A 21,921-nucleotide genomic window follows, 5' to 3' on the forward strand; every position below is an offset into this window, starting at 1 on the left:
GTATGTAGTGACTCTTAGCACGGGTCCTGTTGTGTTGGCAAAGTATTTGTCCCTCACTGATTCAGTTTTTGGATTCCTTCCCCATTCCAGGAGTTCAGTGCATCCCTCAGCGAGCTGCACTTCTCAAGTCTATGTTGAACTTCCTGAAAAAGGCCATCCAGGACCCAGCTTTCTCAGATGGCATACGCCACGGTAAGGGGTTTTAAGATGAAGTAGAGCATAAGCAGTGGCATGTGTGTGCACCATGATTGTGTAAAATAAAAGAGAAGAATTTGATATTGGATATAAAATTTTGATTTTTCAGAATATAATTTTTTTAAAAAGAAATGGATTAATACAGACATTCCTCAATTAGTAAAGTAGATGTGTTCCTGGGTGTTATTTCTTTCATAGAAATTTTGGTATCAGAGACAGAAATTGAATGAATAAGGATAGATTCCTACCTCCCAAAAAAAGAGTAGTTCTCCATTTTTCAGCAAACTTTCCACCCAAACCTAAGAGTATGACCATTTGAAATGAAACAACTAGGTCAAATGAGCCTTAAAGAAAAATATTTTAAGCCCACTTGAAAGCTTACTTCCAAGTACATCCAACCTTTTTTCTTTCATTAGCCCCACTTCTTTTGATTTCTAATTTGGTGATCAAACTTATACATCTATGCTTCTTTAACATGATGTGGGAGGGGGATAGTTGTCGAGGTGGGCCTATCTGCTTTTTCTTTTTTTCCTCTCTTTTGGTATGCTCCTTAAGGGATTCTGGAGACAGTTGCTATTTACCTGGCTTGTTGGACGCAGGCGCACATGTCTATAGTTTCATTGTTTACTTCACATTGGTGCAGCCTGACACTAACAGTCTCTGTTTCTCCAGTCTTCCTTCACTATCCTCTCTATGTTAATTATATTATAAAATTCATCTAGATAGAAGATGAGGAAGAAAAGGGGGACTGGAAACTTGGTAAAAATGAACTTCTTTCTCAGGGTTTGTTAATTGAGGCATGCCTATATTTATTATTGGAAATACACTTGTAAAAGTGTGGGCAATTATTACTGATGCAGTTAAAGACAGGATGTGCAGAATAATACTTTCAAAAATTAAGAAATGGAGTCTTATTAACCTATTAGACCCTAAATAAATTGTTAATAGTGGCAGAGTAAATTGCAAATTCGCTTAATCTGGAAGTTGTAGAATTAAAGCCCTGTTTAGAATTACGAGTAGGATATTTATATAATTACTAAAGTATAAATGCCTTAATTATTACTTTCTTGCAATTTGCAGTGATGGATGGTTCTCTGCCTGCTTCCCTGAAGCACATCATCAGCAATGCAGAATATTATGGGCCATCACTATTCTTGCTTGGTAAGAGTGTTTTATGTATTTTGTACTTAGTGAGCTAGAAACTACAGCTTTTCAGCCATGTCTTTGGAACATTCTGAGCTAAGATAGTGTTTCTCAACCTGGTTGCCAAAGTTCCCTGCTTAGAAATGTTGTGCATTTGGCCTTTTATCCATAGCCAGATGGGTGTTGGATTCCTTATAAGTATCATGATTAAATGTCAGTAGTTGTCTTGAAGCATGAAAAACTCCATTTTCATTAACAGCCCTGTTAGACTTTTAAAACTAACCTAGTTATTTGAAGATGTGAAAAGATAAGGCTGAGAATGACTTTTCCTCTATTGGTGAACTGTTTACATACTGTATATACTCGAGTATAAGCGTAGTTTTTCAGTCCTTTTTTATGACTGAAAAAAACCTCCTTGGCTTATACTCAGGTGAGGGTCCTGGTGGGCTTATATTCAGTTCGGCTTATATTCAAATATATATGGTATATTTATTATTGGTATTGTTACATTTATTATTTTACTCTATTAATTATTATTATTATTACATTTATTATTTTACTCTATTATTGTTGTAACTTTTATATTTATTTTACTTTATTTTTATTATTATTAATACATTTATTATTTCACTCTATTATTTTTAATATATAATGTTTATTTATTTTCACTCATTCAAATATACATACATTGCAGGTGTTTGTTGCATACAGTGCAATACTTTCATCTATTAGTCTTTCATAATCATTTCTTAGACAATATATTTACAATAATTTCTATTGTAAAGTATTTGTATAGTATATATAATAATATTATAATATCCAAATTTATATCCGTTTCCTCCTTGCCTTCAAGTCTATTAGCTTCCTCTATGTACATTTTTAGATTAATTTTACATTGAAATGTTGGATCATTGGTTGCCATTCTTTAACAAAGTTCTCTAAAGGTTCTCCTCTTAAGTGCATTGTTATTTTGTCCATCATCAGCAACTCTATAATATATTGTTCCAGTTCTGCTAAGGGAGGTACCTCTGGGGTTTTCCAGTATCTAGCGTACACTATCCGAGCTGCCACTGTCACGTAAAACAAAATTCTTCCATATTAGCCCATCTAACCATTGAGTCCTTTACTATTTCCTCTTCTGTGTGCCAAGTCAGTAGGTTTTTGTATATATAAGATATAAGTCCTTTTGGTTTTTGGAACATCGCCACATCAAACTATGTTTTTGCAGTCTGGAAACCTGTGGTTTTGAGTTGTTCTTTAAATTTCTCACGCAGTTGTCTATATAAAAGCCAATTACATTTAAGGCCTGATTGGTTCAGTTCTTCTAGGGATTTCATTTCTGAGTTTTCCAAATTGGTATGGACCAATTCCCTGTAGGTTAACCATTTCCCTTGTAAGATGTTCTCCCTTTTGTAGTGTGCCTCATGTGGGGACATCCACTCTGGTGTCTTTGTATATATTCTTTTTTTTGTATCTGTTCCAGGTGTTTAGAATTGGTCTTCGTATGTAATGATCATTAAATATGCCTATTGGTTTGGCCTTTTGTATATCTAAAAATGCATGCCATCCAAAAGGGAGATTTATACCTTCTAAATCTAATAGCTCATTGTCTTCTAGGGTCACTTATTCTTTAATCCAGTCCAAACAGCATGCATGAAAGTAGAGTTGTAAATTTGGAAGGGATAAGCCGCCTCTTGTTTTATCATCATTAAGTATTTTCATTTTTACTCTTGGTCTTTTCCCAGCCCAAACAAATTTTGAGATGTCTTTTTGCCAAATTTTGAAGATTTTTTCGTTGTTAATAATTGGTATGTTTTGAAACAAAAATAACATTTTTGGCAGTGTTGTCATTTTGATAGATGATATCCTCCCTAATAGGGAGAGCCCTCGTTTGTCCCATTCCGCTAGTTCTTTCTTTATCTCTCTCCACACCTTTTCATAATTATTTTTGAATAGTTCTGAATTTTTCTTTGTAATGTATATTCCTAGGTATTTGGCTTTCTGTACAATATTATATTCTTTGTTTTCTTTTAGTTCTTGTTTTTCCGATTCTGTGAGGTTCTTTGTTAAAAATTGACTTTTCTCTTTGTTTACCTTTAACCCAGCTAATTCTGAGAAGTTTGTTAGGATATTGATTAATTCTTTCTTTGAGTCATTGGGGTTTTCCAGAGTCAGAACAATATCATCGGCGAAGGCGCGAATCTTATATTCTTTTCCTGCTGCCCAAACACCTTTTATCTCCTTGTTTCCATTTATTTGTTTTATAAGCATCTCTATGCACATAATAAACAGGAGTGGTGATAATGGACAACCTTGCCTGGTACCACGTCTTATTCTGATTCTTTGTGTTTTCACCCCATTGATTATTAACTGTGCATATTGATCTTTGTATATAGTTCTTATTGTTTTTATATATTGGTCTCCCATATCATGTGCTTGCAGAGCTTCCATCATAAAATCCCAGCTTAAGCTGTTGAATGCTTTTTCTATGTCTAAAAAGAGTATCGCTAATTTCCTGCTGGGATGTTTATCAAATAATTCAATTATATCGATGAGGCATCTTGTAAAAGGATACATAAGCACATTTACATTGAAGAAGATGAAAATAATGATTTAATCAGAGTTGAACAGTCATATCTTAAATTACAGTTTGATGTAAAGATTCAAAAACATTTAAACTACTGATGCCTCAATTAATGTAATTTTATTGATATCTCGGCTTATACTGGAGTCAATGTTTTCCCAGTTTTTTTGTGGTAAAATTAGGTGCCTCAGCTTATATTCGGGTCGGCTTATACTTGAGTATATACAGTAGTTTTCACAGCTATGGGTGAGGTTGGGTAGAGAGGTCATACTTGCACACTCTGATTTTCTTTGTTTGCTTCTACACTATGTAACACTTGGTAGTCAATTTTCTATCAGCCTCACCCTAGAGCAGGCATGGGCAAACTTTTCTGCCTTAGGGTTGCATTGTGGGCCTAGCTGGGAGGGTCGGGCACACACTTGGTGGGGAGCACCCGGGAAAGGATAGGGCCAGGAGGGGTGCAGGGCAGGGCCCGGGTCATCCTCAGGTTGTCCTTTCACACATGGTGACTGCCCCAATCTCCTATCCCATCCTCTTCCCCCAATCCTCAGGCTGTCTTCTTGGCATTATGCTGGGTGGAGCGAAAGACATGTGGCGGCTGAGTGTGCTCCAGAGGGCTCTCAGCCACTGTGTGCCTTCCTCGAGCTGTCCTCCTGGTATAAGGATGAGGTCACTTGCACTGTCCTTATGCCAGGAGGAGGGTGAGACACATGGTGGCTGAGAGCACTCCAGAGAGCTCTCAGCTGCTATGTGCCTTCTTCCCCCATCTTTTTGGCATAATATCCTTATGCCAAGAGGACAGGGAAAATGAGAAACGCCTGAGATAAGCACCCCGGGAGTGCCTACCTCAGGCCTCTGGGCCTTAGTTTGCCCATGCCTGCTGTAGCGGGTGTGCACTCCAGCCTTAGGCCTCATATACCCACCTATGGGAAGTTGAATTGTTAGCTGGGAATAGTCTGTGTCAGATCAATTGTTTTTGGACCCTGTTCTACCATTGCCTGTGCGAAAATGTTGTACTCTTATCAGCAAAACGGTTGAGATGCTTCTCTGCTGTGTACCATGTGCTGTATGATTTGCCACCAATAAAGCTGATCTTGTAGCAATGACATATCTCAGAATTCAGCACCATACTCTTGGAGCAGCCTGAATCTACATCCAGTTCCAGCTCAAGGCAGAAAATCTGTCTGCCAGAGAAAAACCTCATTCTGTGCTCTTTCCTTACAGCCACTGAAGTGGTAACAGTCTTCGTATTCCAAGAGCCTTCGCTGCTATCATCCTTACAGGATAATGGCCTAACAGATGTCATGTTGCATGCTCTTCTTATTAAAGATGTAAGTTCCCTTTTGAATGTATGTTTTCCTATTACACACAGCTTCTTTCTTCATATAAGGGAAGCAGGGTTGAAATAATTTATTCTGTAGTTCTTATTGCTGTAGTTGTCAATTTTCTTTTGCAAATTGCTTTATTTTACAAATGAGTACACTTGATAAGAGGACTTGTTGTTTGAGTGTGCTGTGTGCTTGGCTGCATCTTTACAGTACATTAACTATACAAGTGTTCATGTGACTCTGTGACCTGAGGATGTGAAAAGCTGGGAAGCGCCACATGCATACCAGACCCATACTCTTTTTGAATCTAAAAGCAGCTTGAAGTAGACTGAGTAGATTAGGAAAGTAATTTAGATCTTTCTATAGTAAGGCAACTTTCCATTTTATCCAAAAGGCCACTATTGAAAAAATCCTTCATACTGGAGAACTTAACAGTCAGCTTCCAAATATCTCTTTTTTGGGGCAAGGTTCTAGAACGAGTGTTTTGAATTCAGCTCCCAGAATACTGAGCATTGGACAAGCTGGCCAAGGCGTATGCAGGCTGGAGTCCCAAACATCAGGAGTGCCAAAGGTCGGACACTACTGTTCTAGAGCAGAGCTTCTTAAGCGTTTCTACTCAGATCCCCTTTTGACCCAAAACATTTCTATGTGATCCCAGATATACAGATATATAAAATAGGTATAAAAATCAAACATTTACTTATAACAAAGCACCATTTGTAAGGCTTTTTAAACAAGTTGATTTTCCTTTTTGTGAAGTACAGCTGAAGCATCTTCTGCAGAGTCCACCATAAACATGGCACAACAGATTCCTTTAAATGTCTAAGTAAAATATATATAACAAATACACTCATGTAAAAATAGCTTAATAAAATCTGTGTATCTCTCTTGACAGGTCCCTGCCACACGGGAAGTTTTGGGTTCTCTCCCCAATGTGTTTAGCGCACTATGTCTGAATGCTCGAGGCTTACAATCTTTTGTCCAGTGTCAGCCATTTGAACGTCTCTTTAAAGTACTTCTCTCACCAGATTACCTCCCTGCAATGAGGAGGCGTCGTAGTTCAGATCCACTAGGTATGTATCTTTGGGCAAGAGGGCACATCAGTGTGCTAGGGACTTGTGTGGGAAGATTTGAAGCTTATATCTAATTTCACCCCTGTATTCATTTTAGGAGACACTGCCTCCAATCTTGGAAGTGCTGTAGATGAGCTCATGAGGCATCAGCCTACACTCAAGACAGATGCTACCACAGCTATTATTAAGGTAGGGAGCAAAAGAAGATGTTTTTCTCACTGCACAGCTGTGTTCAATGCTTCTCAGTCATGGCAGCCTCCTACACTGCACACTATACTGTTCTGTTCTTTTCTATTTCCTCTCTCTCCTTCATCCCAGAGGCCTGCCTGATTTCTAAGTTAAGTTTTTAAGATGAGTGTGTTCTGTGCCAACATGCCTCTGCAATTTTCTGCAGTTACTAGAAGAGATCTGCAACCTAGGCCGAGACCCCAAGTACATCTGCCAGAAGCCCTCAATTCAGAAGGCTGATGGAACGGCCACTGCCCCTCCACCTCGCTCCACTCATGCAGCTGAGGAGGCTTCCAGTGAGGATGAAGAGGAGGAGGAAGTGCAAGCTATGCAGAGCTTCAATGCCACACAGCAGAGCGAAGTGGAATCCAGTCAGCAGTAAGTAACAGAGGTCAAAAATAACTGTACAGACTGTTCCTGTGCATGTATACCGTGTTTCCCTGAAAATAAGACAATCTCTTATATTATTTTCTTCTCCCAAAGATGCACTACGTCTTATTTTCAGGAGATGTCTTATTTTTCCATGAAGAATTCACATTTTTGTTGAACAAAAAATGAACATTCATTATATACTGTACAATAGTTGTCATCACAAACCAGTATAAGCAGACAAATTATGAACCCTGTCAAGAATTTCTTGTTACTTACCATTATTTCCATGTACAACAATCTATGGTGCATACATTTACCAATTCTGCATGCTCTGGTGTTCTGTTCAGCAGGCATGCTTCCAAATAAAAACTTTACTAGGTCTTACTTTCAGGGGAGGCCTTATATTTAGCAATTCAGCAAAACCTCTGCTAGGTCTTATTTTCAGGGGATGTCTTATTTTTGAGGAAATAGGGTATGTTAAGTGACAAAATTGATATGACATAGCTATTACTTTTCACCTCCCTCTATCAAGTTTAAAATCTGATGAACGCTAACATTCAGAAAGCAGGTGGATGGGCCCTTGACAAAATATCTGGCAGCTATTCCTATGTTGAAAAGTATGTTGATTATCATCCAGAGTGGCATTGGGTTTTGTTGTTCCTCCAAGAACAATCCATCATGTTTTCTGGTGACTGATTTTCAAACTCAGCAGTCTTAAAGCAGATGGTGATGTAGCATGGTGGTGGGATGAGTTAAGTGTTTCCTGTTCCAAATTCAGATTTCACTAGCACTGGCATTTAGCCTTCTGAAGAACCCAGAGGATGAGAGATAGGCAAGCATAGCTCCATCATGCCTAGGTCCAGCAACTGATGTAACACCCATCCTTACATCCCAGCAGCCAACAACTACTGGGCTTAATACATTCTCCCACTTCCTTTTCCTTGGTAATGTGTCTTTTTAAGACTTTGTAAGCAGTTCGTGGAAAGCACCACGCATAAGGATGGTGCTATATAAACAAATTATTATAAGGAAGATAAGCTAAATACAATGTGTGTGCGTGTGCGCATGTGTGCAGTTCAGATCTTTCTCTTTCAGGAAAGTAATCTCTTCAAAAAGAAAAAAAACTACACTTAAAGTAGCCTTTAGGTCTAATTTAGTAAGGCAAGCCGTTATTAAAAATCCATGAATAAAACCTCTATGTGTTATAGAATAAACTCTGACTCCATTGGGTTACTTAGGGAAGAAAGTAGTGGACAGAATATGGGAAATATAAGGCTTTGTTTCATAGATAATTTTAATGACTTTTCTATTGGAATATTTAAATGTATGGGAAAATGTGATTATAGCCATTTGATAACTTTTTAAAGATTTATCTGATCATATCTCTTTACGTAGAGGAATAACATATTGTTGTCCACTAAAGGATAATTGAATAGGCCAGTTTTTGGAGTGAGGTGTGTGTCTTTGTAAAGAAATAAAATAAATACAAACTGCTCTAAGACCTGTGTATATGTATTAACAGTAAGAAGTAAGGGCATATCTTGATCATTCTTTCTTGTTAGCTAATTAGCAGAACTGTTAAAACTGCCTTCAGTATAATTTATATGCCAGTCACTAGTTTGAAGTTTACTATTTAAAAGGTCAGTGCAAACCCTTTTTTCTGGAAGTAAATATATACAGGCCTATTTTTTATGTTAATGTATATTATTCTTTCTATATTTTATTTGTTGTACATGGTTAATGTCATGTATTTTCTGTTTTATTTAGTAAATACTCAAGAAGACCTTACTTAGTTTATCACCCCATTCCAGTATGTTTGCATTAAAATATTATTTCATATGTTAAGACTAGAGATGTGTCTACATTCATAGCACTTTGATTCCACTTTAACTTTTTGGAATCTACCAACTGGAATTACAGGATTTATAGCTTGAAGTACACAAAATTCTCTGTTGAATTCTCACACTGTAATACAGGAGAGTGGATTGGAAACCTGTAACAGAGTGTAAATCACCAAACTACAAACCTCAGGATTCCACAGGAGAGCTATGACCCAAGAAGTTGTGTGAAATAGCTGAAATTGAGTCCTCAACTTTCTTGTTTGTTTACCATATGTGCTCATATATGAATCAACTTTGTGTATAAGGATCATCATTATACATAATGTGTATCAGTAAAAAATTACTTTAAAAACGTAGCATTCCAAATTTTGAACCGGTGTCTGTCAACAGGATGGCAAACTAGTGGATCTTACTTGCTAACCAAGAGCTTCCGGGCCTTTTAATATGTTGAATCATCAAAGGGCAGAATCTGTCTTCTTGGAAGCTATACAATTCTGAATATCTTCTAGAAAGCTTGGAATATCATTTGGGTTCATTTTTAGTGTCTTTTGCAGGATAAACTGAATTTTTAATGTATCAATAATAATAATAATAATGATAATAATAATAATGATAATAATAATAATAATACTTTATTTATACCCCGCCACCATCTCCTCGTGGGGACTTGGGGCGGCTCACAATGTTACAAAAGTAACAGCGCAAATACATTAACAATATACACAGTTTAAAACACAAGAAGATGATAAAACAGAAGTTAAAACAAAGATTTATACAACAGTAATAATATCAAACAACCACCAATGCCATTCAGTCAGCCAACTTCAAAGGTGGGGAGACGACTATAGCAGCAATATAAGATAAAATCATTAGATTAAAATACCCCGATGAAAGGAACCTAATAACATTCAGAATAGAATCATAATGAGGCTGGTCAACCATCAACCATCACTTTGATGCTTATTTTTGGGGGGTTAAATTTGTTTTCTTACTGCTTAATAGTAGATCAGATTTTTGAGCAGACCAATTTCATGAACTGGAGGAGAATGCTGAAACTCAGATCAGCATTAATCATAACCTAAAACGGCCCCACTTGGGGTGGTAAAAATGCAACACATGAAATGCATATGCCCTGCCAGACTGTTTTTTAGGTTCTCAGAGACTTACTCCATTTTTTAAAAAAATGTTTGCATTAGATTTTCCCCTCATGTCTACTAAGGGACATAGGGAGAAGTCCATACTATTCAGAGCTTTTTTAAGCCCAGGTGATTTTTTTTCCAACCAAAAATTAAAAACCAGACTTTGACATCCCATTTTACTTTCTGGCTGAAAAATAGTTTGCTCCTGCGATCATTCAGTGTTAGATGGAAGTAGGAACTGTTAGAATTCAGTAGGGCATACATTGGAGTAAAAACATTAGGATCTTGTTTATATCCTTTTTTGATCCATGCATTCTTCATCCAGGTTCTGCTGAAAGTCCTTTTTTAAACAACAACAAAAAGAGATTAGTGTTCTATACAATGTGTTCAATATTAGAACGTGTTCTCTCCAGAGAGGCCTGTAGCTGAGTTTTTGTGAGCTCTGTAGTAGCTTAGCAAAGTTGCTTGTGTGCAGAGCATGTATGTTGTCTCCTGAGTTTTTGTGAGGTACTTGAAATTTCCTAGGACCAAATGAATGCTTTATTTCTCAGGACAAGAAACCTCTTACTAGACTGCAAAAGGAAAGGATTACATGTGGGATGAAGGGTCACTTTAAGCAATTTTTGGCAGAGCCACTTGTTCCCTGCTCCCTGGCACCATAGCTGTGTGGAAGGCCTTGCTCAGAGGCTCTTTTGGCTCAAAGTTTCCTTGGCAAGCTTTTCTCCAGCTTCTGAGTGTCTGCCAGCTGTTTCTTTGTAAACTTCTGAACTCTGAAGTTTCCTGTCTATGGGGTTTCTTAACCCCATCAAGTCCTAGCTGTACAGTACTGTGTGTGTTTGCGTATGCAGCATTGTGTGGTGCCGCCAAGAGGGAAATGGCATTGGGGACGCTGTCATCCTACATTGAGAGCCAGCTGGCCATGAGATGGCATGAAAGGGGGAGGGCAGGGTGGAATGCTTAGCATTGGTCTGAAAGGTTTGCCCTGACAGTTCAGGTTTACAGGCAGTGTGCTAGCTTTAGAAACAATGGGCTGAGCTGTTTTTTAGACTGAGGATTTCTCTTTACACAGAAGGCTGTTTTAAATTAAGCTTTTGATGTTTTTGTATTGTGTTGGTCGAGAGTAGAAGTCAAACCTATGTGATTGAGGGTTGGAAACAGTTAAATTTCCTCCTAACTCCAGGGAAGCGGCCATGTTTCTTCTGGCCAAACTTGCAAGGCCGGATTTCCTTTTGGCTTCCCTGCTGCCATGTGGCAGGTGCCTGATGGGACTGGAGAGGGCCCAATCTCCTCTGCTCCCCTCCCACCCACTCTGCATTCTGCTTGGCCCCTCCTTGTCTGTGTCAGACTGCTGTCTTCCTTTCCTGACCAAACCCTGCACGGAGCATGCGCTTTATGTCACTGCCCAATTTCTAGCCCTCCTCCTCTCTTTTTCCCCAGCTCCATTTTGCTGCAGAACTCCATGGCGCCTGGCGGTCGACCATTCATGGTCCCTGCCACATTCCCATCTTTAATCCAATTCGAGGCCAGCGGCCAAAATGGGCAGCATTGCTTCCCTTCTCGAGTCTTTTTTCTGTTTTCCCCCTGGTGCTGGTATCTTTTGTCACCCTGATGCTTTCCGGGCTGTGTTCGGCTCAGTTTTGCCGCAGTCTTGGCGTGGAACCGCCCTCCGAATTTTTCTGTTGTTGTTGGATGAAGCAGGATAGTTCCATTCTTTGATCTTGCTTCTTTGGGAAACCTGTTTTTCCTTGCGCTCTTAAGATGCAGGGGCTGGAGATTGTATGTGCTAAAAATCGTGTACATGGTGAGCCTCAATTTTCATTAACTAGAACATTATTTGGGGGCTGGCTTATGTTTTAATCTACCATTCTCTGCCATCCATAAGTAAATAACTAGAGGACCTTATTGAATATTTGGAGTTCTTATGTTGATGAACTGTTTTTAAAACTTTCCAGGGTGGTCGGGACAGAAGAACGGATTCCGATCCCACTCATGGACTACATTCTTAATGTGGTAAGTTCTCTCACAATGGATGGTGCTTGAGGCATAGTTTGGCAGTATAGGATCCAGTATGTCTGAGGAGAACCTCTGATGCTTGAAGCCATGTTGGCTGGTAGCCTCTTTGTCCCTCTCCTGTTTGTATAATGAGCTGACTAGATCTTGTAGCCAGTATTTTCTCAGTACTTCTTCAGAAACCATTTGGTAACTGGCACTCGCTTTGAACACATCTGCAAAAGCAAGACCATCTTATAGATATTACTATTAAAATTATTAAATGCAGGAATTTAAAATGTATAAAATTCATCTTTTTAATGGTTATGTTAAAAGATAGATACCCCTGTGCTAGTTTTGTCTATTCTTTGTGTTGGGAATGTACTTAAATCAAATCCAAAATATTGAGAAGCAATTGACTTTATAAATTGTCTTTTGTGTCTTGGGAGATTCCAGGGAAATGTTCTTCCTTTGATCAAAAACAAATGCGATCAGAAAAATGATTTCAGGATAAGTCTGTTCGTAATTTTTTTCTTTGTTCAGAACACTTCATGCATTTTTGTGGTTTTTGGTCTTGGAGTAACTTATTAACCAACCTTTTGTACTCTAAAAAATGTTAAATTATTTTATTCCCTTACTTTTTTTTGTCTTTTCCAAGATGAAATTTGTGGAGTCGATCCTCAGCAACAATACGACAGATGACCATTGTCAGGAGTTTGTGAACCAGAAGGGCTTGCTGCCTCTAGTCACCATCTTGGGCCTGCCCAATCTGCCTATAGACTTCCCCACCTCAGCAGCATGCCAGGCTGTGGCTGGAGTCTGCAAATCCATATTGGTAAGGAGGAGAATACAACATTTCCCTTTCCAGAAGGTAATTATTGCTGCCATTAAGTTGGAAGTACACACAAACCTCTGGAAATCCTGCTGTTAACTCCCACCTACTGAAACTCTCAGCCTCCAAGACGCATCAGCTAGAAATTTCTGTTGACCATAATATACAGCTGACAAAGTGTTCTGTTAGTTAAAATAGCTAAGAAGCCCATTTAATTGCCATTGTTCATTCAGGGAGTGTAGTTTGCGTGGAGACTCTTTTTGTACCTCTCCTCCTTACTTTCACATGCAGGGGTTACCCATATATAATGCTGTAGAAGAGGTGGGCAACAAGTCTCTGTTGCTGGATGGATTCATAGAACTGTCCAATTTTTAAAAAGCTCAAATTTGAAAAAGAAGGAGGAGTGAATTGTAACAGATATACAGTCAAGATTATTATACCACAGCAAGACTGAACAAAATAGTATTTCTGGGATCACAGAAAATGAATAATGTTCTAATAGTTGCAGAATTCAGTTACTTAATCTCAGGGTTTTTATATTATGGGGTTTTGAAAACCAAAGCTTATACTTTTCTGTTCTTGTAAAACATGTCTCTGAATTCTGTGAAATAGGCCAGAAGTTATATGGATAAAGTTTCCAGGGAATAGATCTTGAGTTGTTAACAGCTTTTGGCTGTTCTAGGTGACTTGAAAACAGAAGAAGTTAGGACGCTACAGTAAAAACATAGTCACATAGTTTTGTGTGATTTGCAGAGTTAATGCCAACTACAAAATTCCATTTTTGTGGTTGTGGAACTGGGGCTATATGGCTACAGAATATTTTAGGGTTTTTTATTTGGGCATGTTACATTGCTCAAACTGCTGTAATTGAAGAAGACTGGAAAAAACGTTGATCAAGCTTTGTTCAAACAACTGTGGCTACTGAATGGAGGCTGTGAGTGGAGGCCTGTGGAAATCCTTCCATGTGATAGTTGCTCTACAGTTTTGAGTGTATACAGTATTTGTGCATTAATAATCATATAGGTCTTGCTAATACCATGAAGGGCCTCATAGGGCTTAATTTGCACCAGTATTCAGCCCAACCATTCCTTTCATGGTTGAGTATTAAAGCATGGACAACCTGGACAAAGAGCAAATTAATTAAGAGTTCATTTCTGGCATTCTTGAGATTCTGGCACACATCAATGTGGTGAAGTTTCTCAGATTAAAGATTACTATTTCTAGATATATCCTAACCCCTTAATCTCCCTATTGGAGCACTGGCCATTATGTTGCTGCTTTTCTTAGATAGAAGCAACTGGTGCTATTAATATTTTGTAAGAAAACATGAAACAAAAAGCAGTGTGCTCCCCCCTCCTTTGTTCAATGCTTACATACACAGTTCTTTTGCCAATCATAATATTTCTCAGACATATCCCCTAGCAACTGGGTAAATATTGCATCGTCTGCGCTAGAGAGAAAGTTAAGGAAGCAAAACACTAACAGACCCATTCATTGCAATTTAAACAATTGTACGAAAAATATTATCAATTTCAAGTAACATAAGAAATTAAGGTGATTTCCACCAGATAAGCATTGTTGATTTTGTAAAAGATAAGCATCATGCTTTCAGTAAGACAGCAAATACCTTTCCACAGAAAGTTGGCACATAGTGTTCAGCTGAATTTTTGTTTTCCATTAAAGTTGATCAGTATAATATACCATATTTCATAAAATCCAAAGTGAATTTTTTCCCCTTTAAGAAGCTTAAATTTGAGTGCCTCTTAGATTTGAGCGTGCCTTATATTCACCAGTGTTGGGTTTTGTGTGTGTGTGTTTTTAAGAAACTGTCTTACCTCTGAGAGGGCAGGAGGAGGATGCTCCCCAGGCTCAAATTGCTCTGCCAGACCCCACAATTTTGTCCTCCTCCTCAGCCAGACAGCTGTTTACTGTCTGGTTGAGATAGGCACTGCTTCTGCTGCCTCTACAGCGGGCCCCTAGACCTAATGAAATAGACCTATGCAGACAAGGTGACTTCCAGATTTCTTCACACTTTCTCTTCACCCCACAGGAAAGATTTAACTACAAAGCTGCAGAGGTATCATGCACAGAGAAGAAATTCTAAAATAATAATATGGAAATTGATTTTTTTATACTAAAATTGAAGCTTCAAAAATGGGCTATATTTTACATTTGATGGTACCTTAGATTCAATGAAATACTGTACATTCATTCTGTCATAGAGCTCTCCCAGGTAGTGTAATCTGAAACCATGAGGCTTTCAAGTTCTTCCTATGAACTCAGAGCAGCAATGCACAGAAGCCACCAATCAGTGAGGTTTTGCAGGGATAGCAACCTGTGAGTTCATCAGCCTTTGCACACAGATGTACATATTTGTAGTACTCAAATCATAGTATTCCACCCTATTCCCCTATCTGGTTTTAAAAAAAATTGTGTATAAAATGCTAAAGATTTCACAGGGAATATTTCTTAGTCCATATGTAAAAATATTTTGAAACTGTTCAAAATATTTTATATCAATTCAAAATATGAGAAGTTTTTATGTGAAGCATGAGCATAAGTTATAAACATGGTGCAGAGGATTGCTCAGATACAAAAGTTATGAACCCCAGGAAAGAGGACAGTATACAGTAATGAATCCAAAGCCAAGACAGGTGTGCATTAGAAATATTTCCAATGAAATGCCTACCTGCCTTGGGTTCCATTTCTGTTGAGGCCTGATTTCTCACTTAACAGTCAGAAGGCCTGACTGGTGACATGTTAAATGAGTCCTAAACCTCCCACATGCCATATTCATCAGCTTGAGAGGGATTTATGTGGGTAGAGAGAAGAATAGTAGTAGCAACCGTTTGTAATGTGCCCGAATTTATGTAGCCAAGGTGTGCAACTGAAGGAGGGGACTTGGTCTGTTTGCAGCTAGAAACAAATTGGTCAGTTCTTTGAACATTTAGTGCTGTGTAAATTGTGTTAGCATCTCATAGAGCCTTTAGTATTCATGTTCCCATGGCTTTTTTATTCCTCCAATGTTCCTTGTCTATTGCCTTGCACAACTTCTTAATGTTGGACTGATGTCTGTAAAAAAAGATAGTACACATGATAAGTATACCATTTGAGTTGCGTTTGATTGATCTTACCAGTGTTTTTTTAAAGGGTGTGTCCACCTTTATGCCCAGTTCATTCTGTATATCTCACATTATTTCTTCGCTGTCACCTATGTTTCCCCATTATTTTTTGAAGGGAAATCCTTTGTTAAAAGTTTTGGTGCTTTTCAACTTGTTCATGTATTCCTGAGTGCCCAGAACAGATTTATTTTCAGGAGTATCAGCTTTTCTTTTCAACGTGAGGGATGGTGCTAATGACACTTTATGGTTTTACATAACTTTCTTTGAATTGTGAACTTGAGAAAGATTATTTTCCTCACTGAGTTCATAGTTCACTGTTGGATTTTGATTATGGTATTGACCCTTCTATGGAAGCCCTGTTGAATGCTGGCATGCATAGTAAAAATTTTCATTACGTGACATTATTTCTCTGCAAGTGCAGCCAGTGCTTCCATATGATCAGATGGATTGGAAGGAACCTAAAACATCATGTATCATATAATACTGATGTGGCAGGTGTATATGGGCACCCACCCACCGCAAAATAAATTTTATAATTCAGAACTGTGTTCTGAGCAGCAATAATTCAACATCTGTCAACTGGAACAAGCTGCTAGAAAACTTAAGTAAGTTCTGTTGTGATGGTTATACATAGACCACAGTTAGCATCCTGTTTCTGCAATCCATTATATACCTGTGTGTGTTGCTTTTTGGTCATTGGAGGGATTGATGTTTCCATCTCCCTTTGTAGAGACCAAAGTCTCACCCCTAGCTTACCACTGAATTTTTGCAATATTCCCACAGCTATTCTCTGCCTTATAGAAAGTGTGGAGGGCATTGGAGAAACATTTGTCTATCTCCTGTAGTCACACACAAAATTATTACATAATCTACAAACTTCCAGAGACCCTTTATGGATCTCATCGGGTGATGGCAATCTTTTCATGTCTTACATCCCCTCCCCCCCTTTCACCTTGCGGGGCTGCAGCAGCTCAGTGGTAAGTTCAGGAAATGGCCAGCTGAAGTGAAATTCCATATGCAGACCTCATGTACTATGCAGGATCTTGACCAATACCTGAATAGTGTTTTGATAGCGCAGTTCCTTTTGATATCAGTAATATAACTTTAATAGTGTAGGAAGGAGAGTGTATATCTTCATGCATATGTATGCATGTGTATGTGTTTCATTTTTTCTTCTGGCATGCTCCTGGGCCAGAGGGGGAGCCAGACATACAAAGGTATCTGCTTAGTTAATGGAAAAACATGATGCTTGATACCACCTGCCGGTTCTGAGCTTGAAGTCAATAGAAAGGCTTCCAGTATTAACCACATCACTGAGAAAATCTTCCATAATTCTCTGCGACAGAGGAAAATGATGCCTTATTGAGTTTTTCAATAAGCCAGAGGCCACTATTGTCAGATCAATGTCCTGAACAAGAATTTGATGAGGTGGGTGCTTTTGAGGTAGAAATCTACACCAACTGTGCTTCATTTGATGGACGGCATTGTTTTCTCTGTCCTAGACACTTTCCCATGAACCAAAGGTCTTACAGGAAGGGCTGCTTCAGTTGGATTCCATCCTTTCTTCCCTGGAGCCTCTACACCGGCCTATTGAGGCACCTGGCGGTTCAGTTCTACTACGGGAGTTGGCGTGTGCTGGCAATGTGGCTGATGCTACTCTCTCAGCTCAGGCCACTCCTTTGCTTCATGCCCTGACTGCTGCCCACGCTTACATCATGATGTTTGTGCATACCTGTCGTGTAGGACAAGTAAGAACTCTTTTGCTGCCTTCTTTATTGTCACACTTGTTCTGGTTGCTACACTCTGCCAGCAGAGTCTACCTTTGGCTTCTCAGTAATGTGTCCTCTTTCTTTCTTCCTTTCTAGAGTGAGATCAGAGCTATCTCTGTAAACCAGTGGGGATCACAGTTGGGCCTGAGCGTGCTGAGCAAGCTGAGCCAGTTGTATTGTTCGTTGGTTTGGGAAAGCACTGTGCTGCTGTCACTATGTACACCAAACAGGTAGAGGACATCTTGGGTCTTAGAGGCTTGTGGTAGATATTTTTATCACGTTTCTTGTTGGGTAGAGATGGATAGCAATTGGGTTGATTTCCAAATAATCATTTAGATCACAAAAATGGTCAAAACAGAGAAAGGCCAGGAGCTTATATTACTGTCCAGCAGTTTTTTGTTCCTGGTCTTTACTCACTGAGCACAGCATCATATGCACTAATCAGGATGCGGCAAAGTGTAAGCCCTTTTTCAACTCCCGTAGACAAGTAAAGGAGCCTAAAGAGCAATGAGGGAAATGCCCCTTCCCATTTCAGTTTCTTTGAAGCAACTTTGGAAGAATTCAGTAGTAGCACAGCTGAGCTCTGACTTGTTTCTGAGTCTTTCTGGCAGCTCTGCATCATGTCCCGCAATTCTAATTTGGCTTCTCTTGCTCACTTCAGTCCAAACCACCTGGTGGGGCTTAAATTGGCAAAAGGTACAGAAGGCATGTGCAAAAGACCATATGGGAATGGGGCGTAGGTATCATTTAGCTTATAGCTTTAAGCTTATAGGTCTTAAAGGTCTTGCCTAGGATCCTTGTTCCCTGTGTGCCATGTTATATGAGGCTTGAGATCGTTAAATATGTTTCCCTCTATGATGATGAGTGCGTGTTGCATCAATGCCTTTCCATACTTGCAGTTTGCCTTCAGGTTGTGAATTTGGCCAAGCTGATATGCAGAAATTGGTGCCGAAGGAGGAGAAACCAGCTCCCAATGCCCCCCAGGGAACCAAAAAAGCAGGTATGATTAAGAAGTAGATTCTACACTTTTCAGATGTTTCTCGGTGATGTAAATATTGCAGGTGTACAATAGAGGTGGAAGGACAATAGCTTTATAAACAAGCATCTTGGTGTATAATACATTACATTGTATTACATTATGCAAGCTTCTTGAAATTGGCAGGATAAAGATATCACTGCTCTGTGGATTTTGGATTTTGTTCAGTTTTCGTCAGTTGTGTTGCTATATGGTATCTTTTCCCTTGAATTGGTGAATTTATGAAATTGGACTTTCTAGAATCATAGAATAATAGAGTTGGAAGAGATCATATGGTCCATCTAGTCCAACCCCCTGCCATGCAGGAAAAGCAGAATCAAAGCAGCTCTGACAGATGGCCATCCAGCCTCTGTTTTAAAGCTTCCAAGGAAGGAGCTTCCACCACACTTCAGAGAGTTCTTCCTAATGTTCAGGTGGAATCTCTTTTCTTGTAATTTGAACCCATTGCTCCAAGTCCTAGTTTCCAGAGTACCAGAAAACAAACCTGCTCCCTCTTCCTTATAACATCCTTTCACATATTTATATATGGCCATCATGTCTCCTCTCAACCTTCTCTTCTACAGGCTAAACATACACAGTTTTTAAGATGCTCCTCATAGGGCATGGTCTCTAGACCTTTGATTATTTTAGTTGCCCTCCTCTGAGTAGAAAGGTGGGGAAATAGACTGTGAGAACCATTTTTATGTGTCCTCGATCTAGATGTGTCAGAATCCAGGGCTACTAATATAACACATCTTTTTTCTGCAGATAGTGAACCAGAAGTGGTGGCAGCAGGGACCATAGAGTCCTCTGCTCAGGGTCTTCTAGAAGGAATTGGTCTAGATGGTGACACATTGGCACCAATGGAAACTGATGAGCCTAGTTCCTCTGACCCCAAGGGAAAGTCAAAGATCACCCCAGCCATGGCCGCCAGGATCAAGCAAATCAAACCTCTTCTGTCAGGTGAGAGCCAAAGATTATTGGGAGCTGTTAAGAAGAAAGATTGTGGGGAGGAAGGATATCCTGGTGAATCAGATAGGAAGATGCCTGGTAATGCATTTACACACTCATTTGTATTTTTCTCTCAGCCTCCTCTAGGTTAGGTCGTGCCTTGGCTGAGCTGTTTGGGTTGCTGGTAAAGCTATGTGTGGGCTCTCCAGTGCGACAACGCCGGAGCCACCATGCCGCCAGCACCACCACTGCTCCCACACCAGCGGCACGCTCAACTGCATCAGCATTGACCAAGCTCCTCACAAAGGGACTTTCCTGGCAGCCCCCACCTTACACACCCACACCACGCTTCCGGTGAGTTCTGCTAAGTGTAATTTTGGCTCTTCACTCACAGTGGTTGCAGGTAGGAGGAAGTGGTGATGTTTTCATGAAGTGTGAGACTTCCATTGGTGGGTTTTGCAGGACCATCTCAATTGTGGGTTTGACTAACCAAACCAATTTTTCTTTTAGGCTGACTTTTTTCATCTGTTCTGTGGGCTTCACCTCACCAATGCTGTTTGATGAGAGAAAATACCCCTACCACCTTATGCTACAGAAGTTCTTGTGCTCTGGCGGCCACAATGCATTGTTTGAGTAAGTTGCCTATTACTTCCTCTTTAAACTTAGAGACTGAAGGTAGAACTTGTAGCTTCTAGAAAGAGGATTTGTTTCATGTTGTGCTTTAAATTTACTAAATTTAAATGGAAAGTTCTGGTATTGAAAAGATGAGTGAAAAATGAAGACTTCTGTAGTCATCATTATAGGCTGTCATTTGTAGTTGAGTATGATTGTCATTCAAGGGTAAAGTCTTGGGTGTGTAGAACCTTCATATATACTGAGGATATGTTCCTGAACTTACCATAAATAACATAACTCAACAAAAAAAATCTTGATGTCTTGGCCTGTTCCTGGGGTTATTTGGTGCACTGATTCAGAAAACTTCATTGGATAGCTCTAGTTTCTTAGATATTATTATCATGATTTTCTGTGGGCAAGTAGATGGAGACTGGTAGAGAATCTTCTGTGCCTGTGCGGCCGTTCGGATAAGAGATGAATACATGGGATCTAATCTTATTTCAGTCCTGTAGGAAAAGCATTGATTCTCTTCAAGTAACTAAATTATTTAGAAATTGTAGCTTAGTTTATTTCATGTACATATGTGTATAACAATGTTTCTTCTTTGTGGTGTCTGTAAAATCGCACATATGGGTGCTGTGCATGCGCAGTACAGTTCTGAACCTTCTAGAGCTCAAAATGAAACATTTTGGCCATAGCCCCGCCCACTCTCCCCATAGAGTATAAGAAGCAGTGGGCAAGGCTGAGCCACAGTTCCTTTTTTTCCACTGCTGATTGCAGCTAAGAACCTCTCTACTTTCTACTTTGCTAGTTTTTGCTATCTTTCTAACAATTTTGATGTGGATTCCTAACAGACTTACTGGTCTGTTTCCTCCTCTTTACTCCGACTGGTTTTTTGGACTTACTTCACTCTTCTCTGCTCCACGACTCAGACTAGACATTATTGGCAGGCTAGCTGCCATTATGGCCTCCCTTCCCTCCCCCCCCCCCCTAAAGAATGTACTGCTTGCGAGGTCGTGCTCCCCAGCATGGATGGCAATGCCATGTGCCTACTTTGCCTGGGGGAAGGCTACGTTACCCAGGCCTGTGCTATCTGTCAGGCCTTTACCTCCCAGGTGCAGCCACAGAGGGAGACCTGCTTGCAGGCACTCCTTTATGAGTGAGCTCTGGCACCTCAGCCACATTCCCGAAGAATTGCCTAGAGCCGTCTGCCTCCAAGGGCTCGATGGCCAAATCCACCAGCCATTCTTCCTCTTCCGGGGCTCCAGAGTCAGGGCAGCAAGAAGACCTTGCTAGGCCTCTCGTGGGACTGCAGGAGTGCCAGCCTGAGCACACGCAGCTAAAAGAGCAGAGATGCTCCACCTTCCAACACCATCGGGGAAGGCGAAAGAGGCCCGCAAGAAAGCCAAAAAGGCTACAGCGGCTGGGGGCAGGAAATCAAATGGCCCCTCTCCATCAGAGTCAGTGAGGCCTCAAACAGCAACCCACCATTTCCTGCTTTGGCAGCTTCTGTCATGCCACTGTAATTGATCCCCATTGAGCCTCAGCTCACCTCGGTCTTGGGGCACACGGCTATACAACCCCACCCAGCGTTATTGCCATCAGCTTGGATAGCAGGAGGGGGACCTTCTTCTCGATGCCCCATACCACCAGAGGTCATGCTCGCATTCAAGGGGTTGGTCATCTATGCGCCACTCTCAGTTCTCCTAAGGTGGACCTCTCTAC

At 39.9% G+C, this 21,921-nt stretch overlaps 1 protein-coding gene across 13 annotated transcripts in view; it reads left to right on the plus strand.

Annotated features, from left to right (window-relative positions):
• huwe1 (HECT, UBA and WWE domain containing E3 ubiquitin protein ligase 1) overlaps positions 1-21,921 on the plus strand; it is a 133,643-nt gene that overhangs the window by 57,940 nt on the left and 53,782 nt on the right. For 9 of the 13 annotated variants that reach the window (XM_062971198.1, XM_062971201.1, XM_062971196.1 and 6 more), the window contains 14 exons: positions 91-192; positions 1,276-1,356; positions 5,147-5,253; positions 6,146-6,323; positions 6,421-6,512; positions 6,718-6,929; positions 11,856-11,913; positions 12,551-12,763; positions 17,349-17,594; positions 17,712-17,845; positions 18,515-18,615; positions 19,399-19,593; positions 19,719-19,935; positions 20,092-20,214. In XM_062971198.1, the coding sequence (XP_062827268.1) occupies positions 91-192; positions 1,276-1,356; positions 5,147-5,253; positions 6,146-6,323; positions 6,421-6,512; positions 6,718-6,929; positions 11,856-11,913; positions 12,551-12,763; positions 17,349-17,594; positions 17,712-17,845; positions 18,515-18,615; positions 19,399-19,593; positions 19,719-19,935; positions 20,092-20,214 (2,059 nt within the window). Of the gene's footprint in view, positions 1-90; positions 193-1,275; positions 1,357-5,146; positions 5,254-6,145; positions 6,324-6,420; positions 6,513-6,717; positions 6,930-11,358; positions 11,705-11,855; positions 11,914-12,550; positions 12,764-17,348; positions 17,595-17,711; positions 17,846-18,514; positions 18,616-19,398; positions 19,594-19,718; positions 19,936-20,091; positions 20,215-21,921 lie in introns of those variants that run through there. The other 4 variants (XM_062971203.1, XM_062971206.1, XM_062971204.1 and 1 more) reach the window with 2 other exon arrangements.

The sequence above is a fragment of the Anolis carolinensis genome, chromosome 2, assembly GCF_035594765.1.
Source record: "Anolis carolinensis isolate JA03-04 chromosome 2, rAnoCar3.1.pri, whole genome shotgun sequence".
Classification (NCBI taxonomy): Eukaryota; Metazoa; Chordata; class Lepidosauria; order Squamata; family Dactyloidae; genus Anolis; species Anolis carolinensis.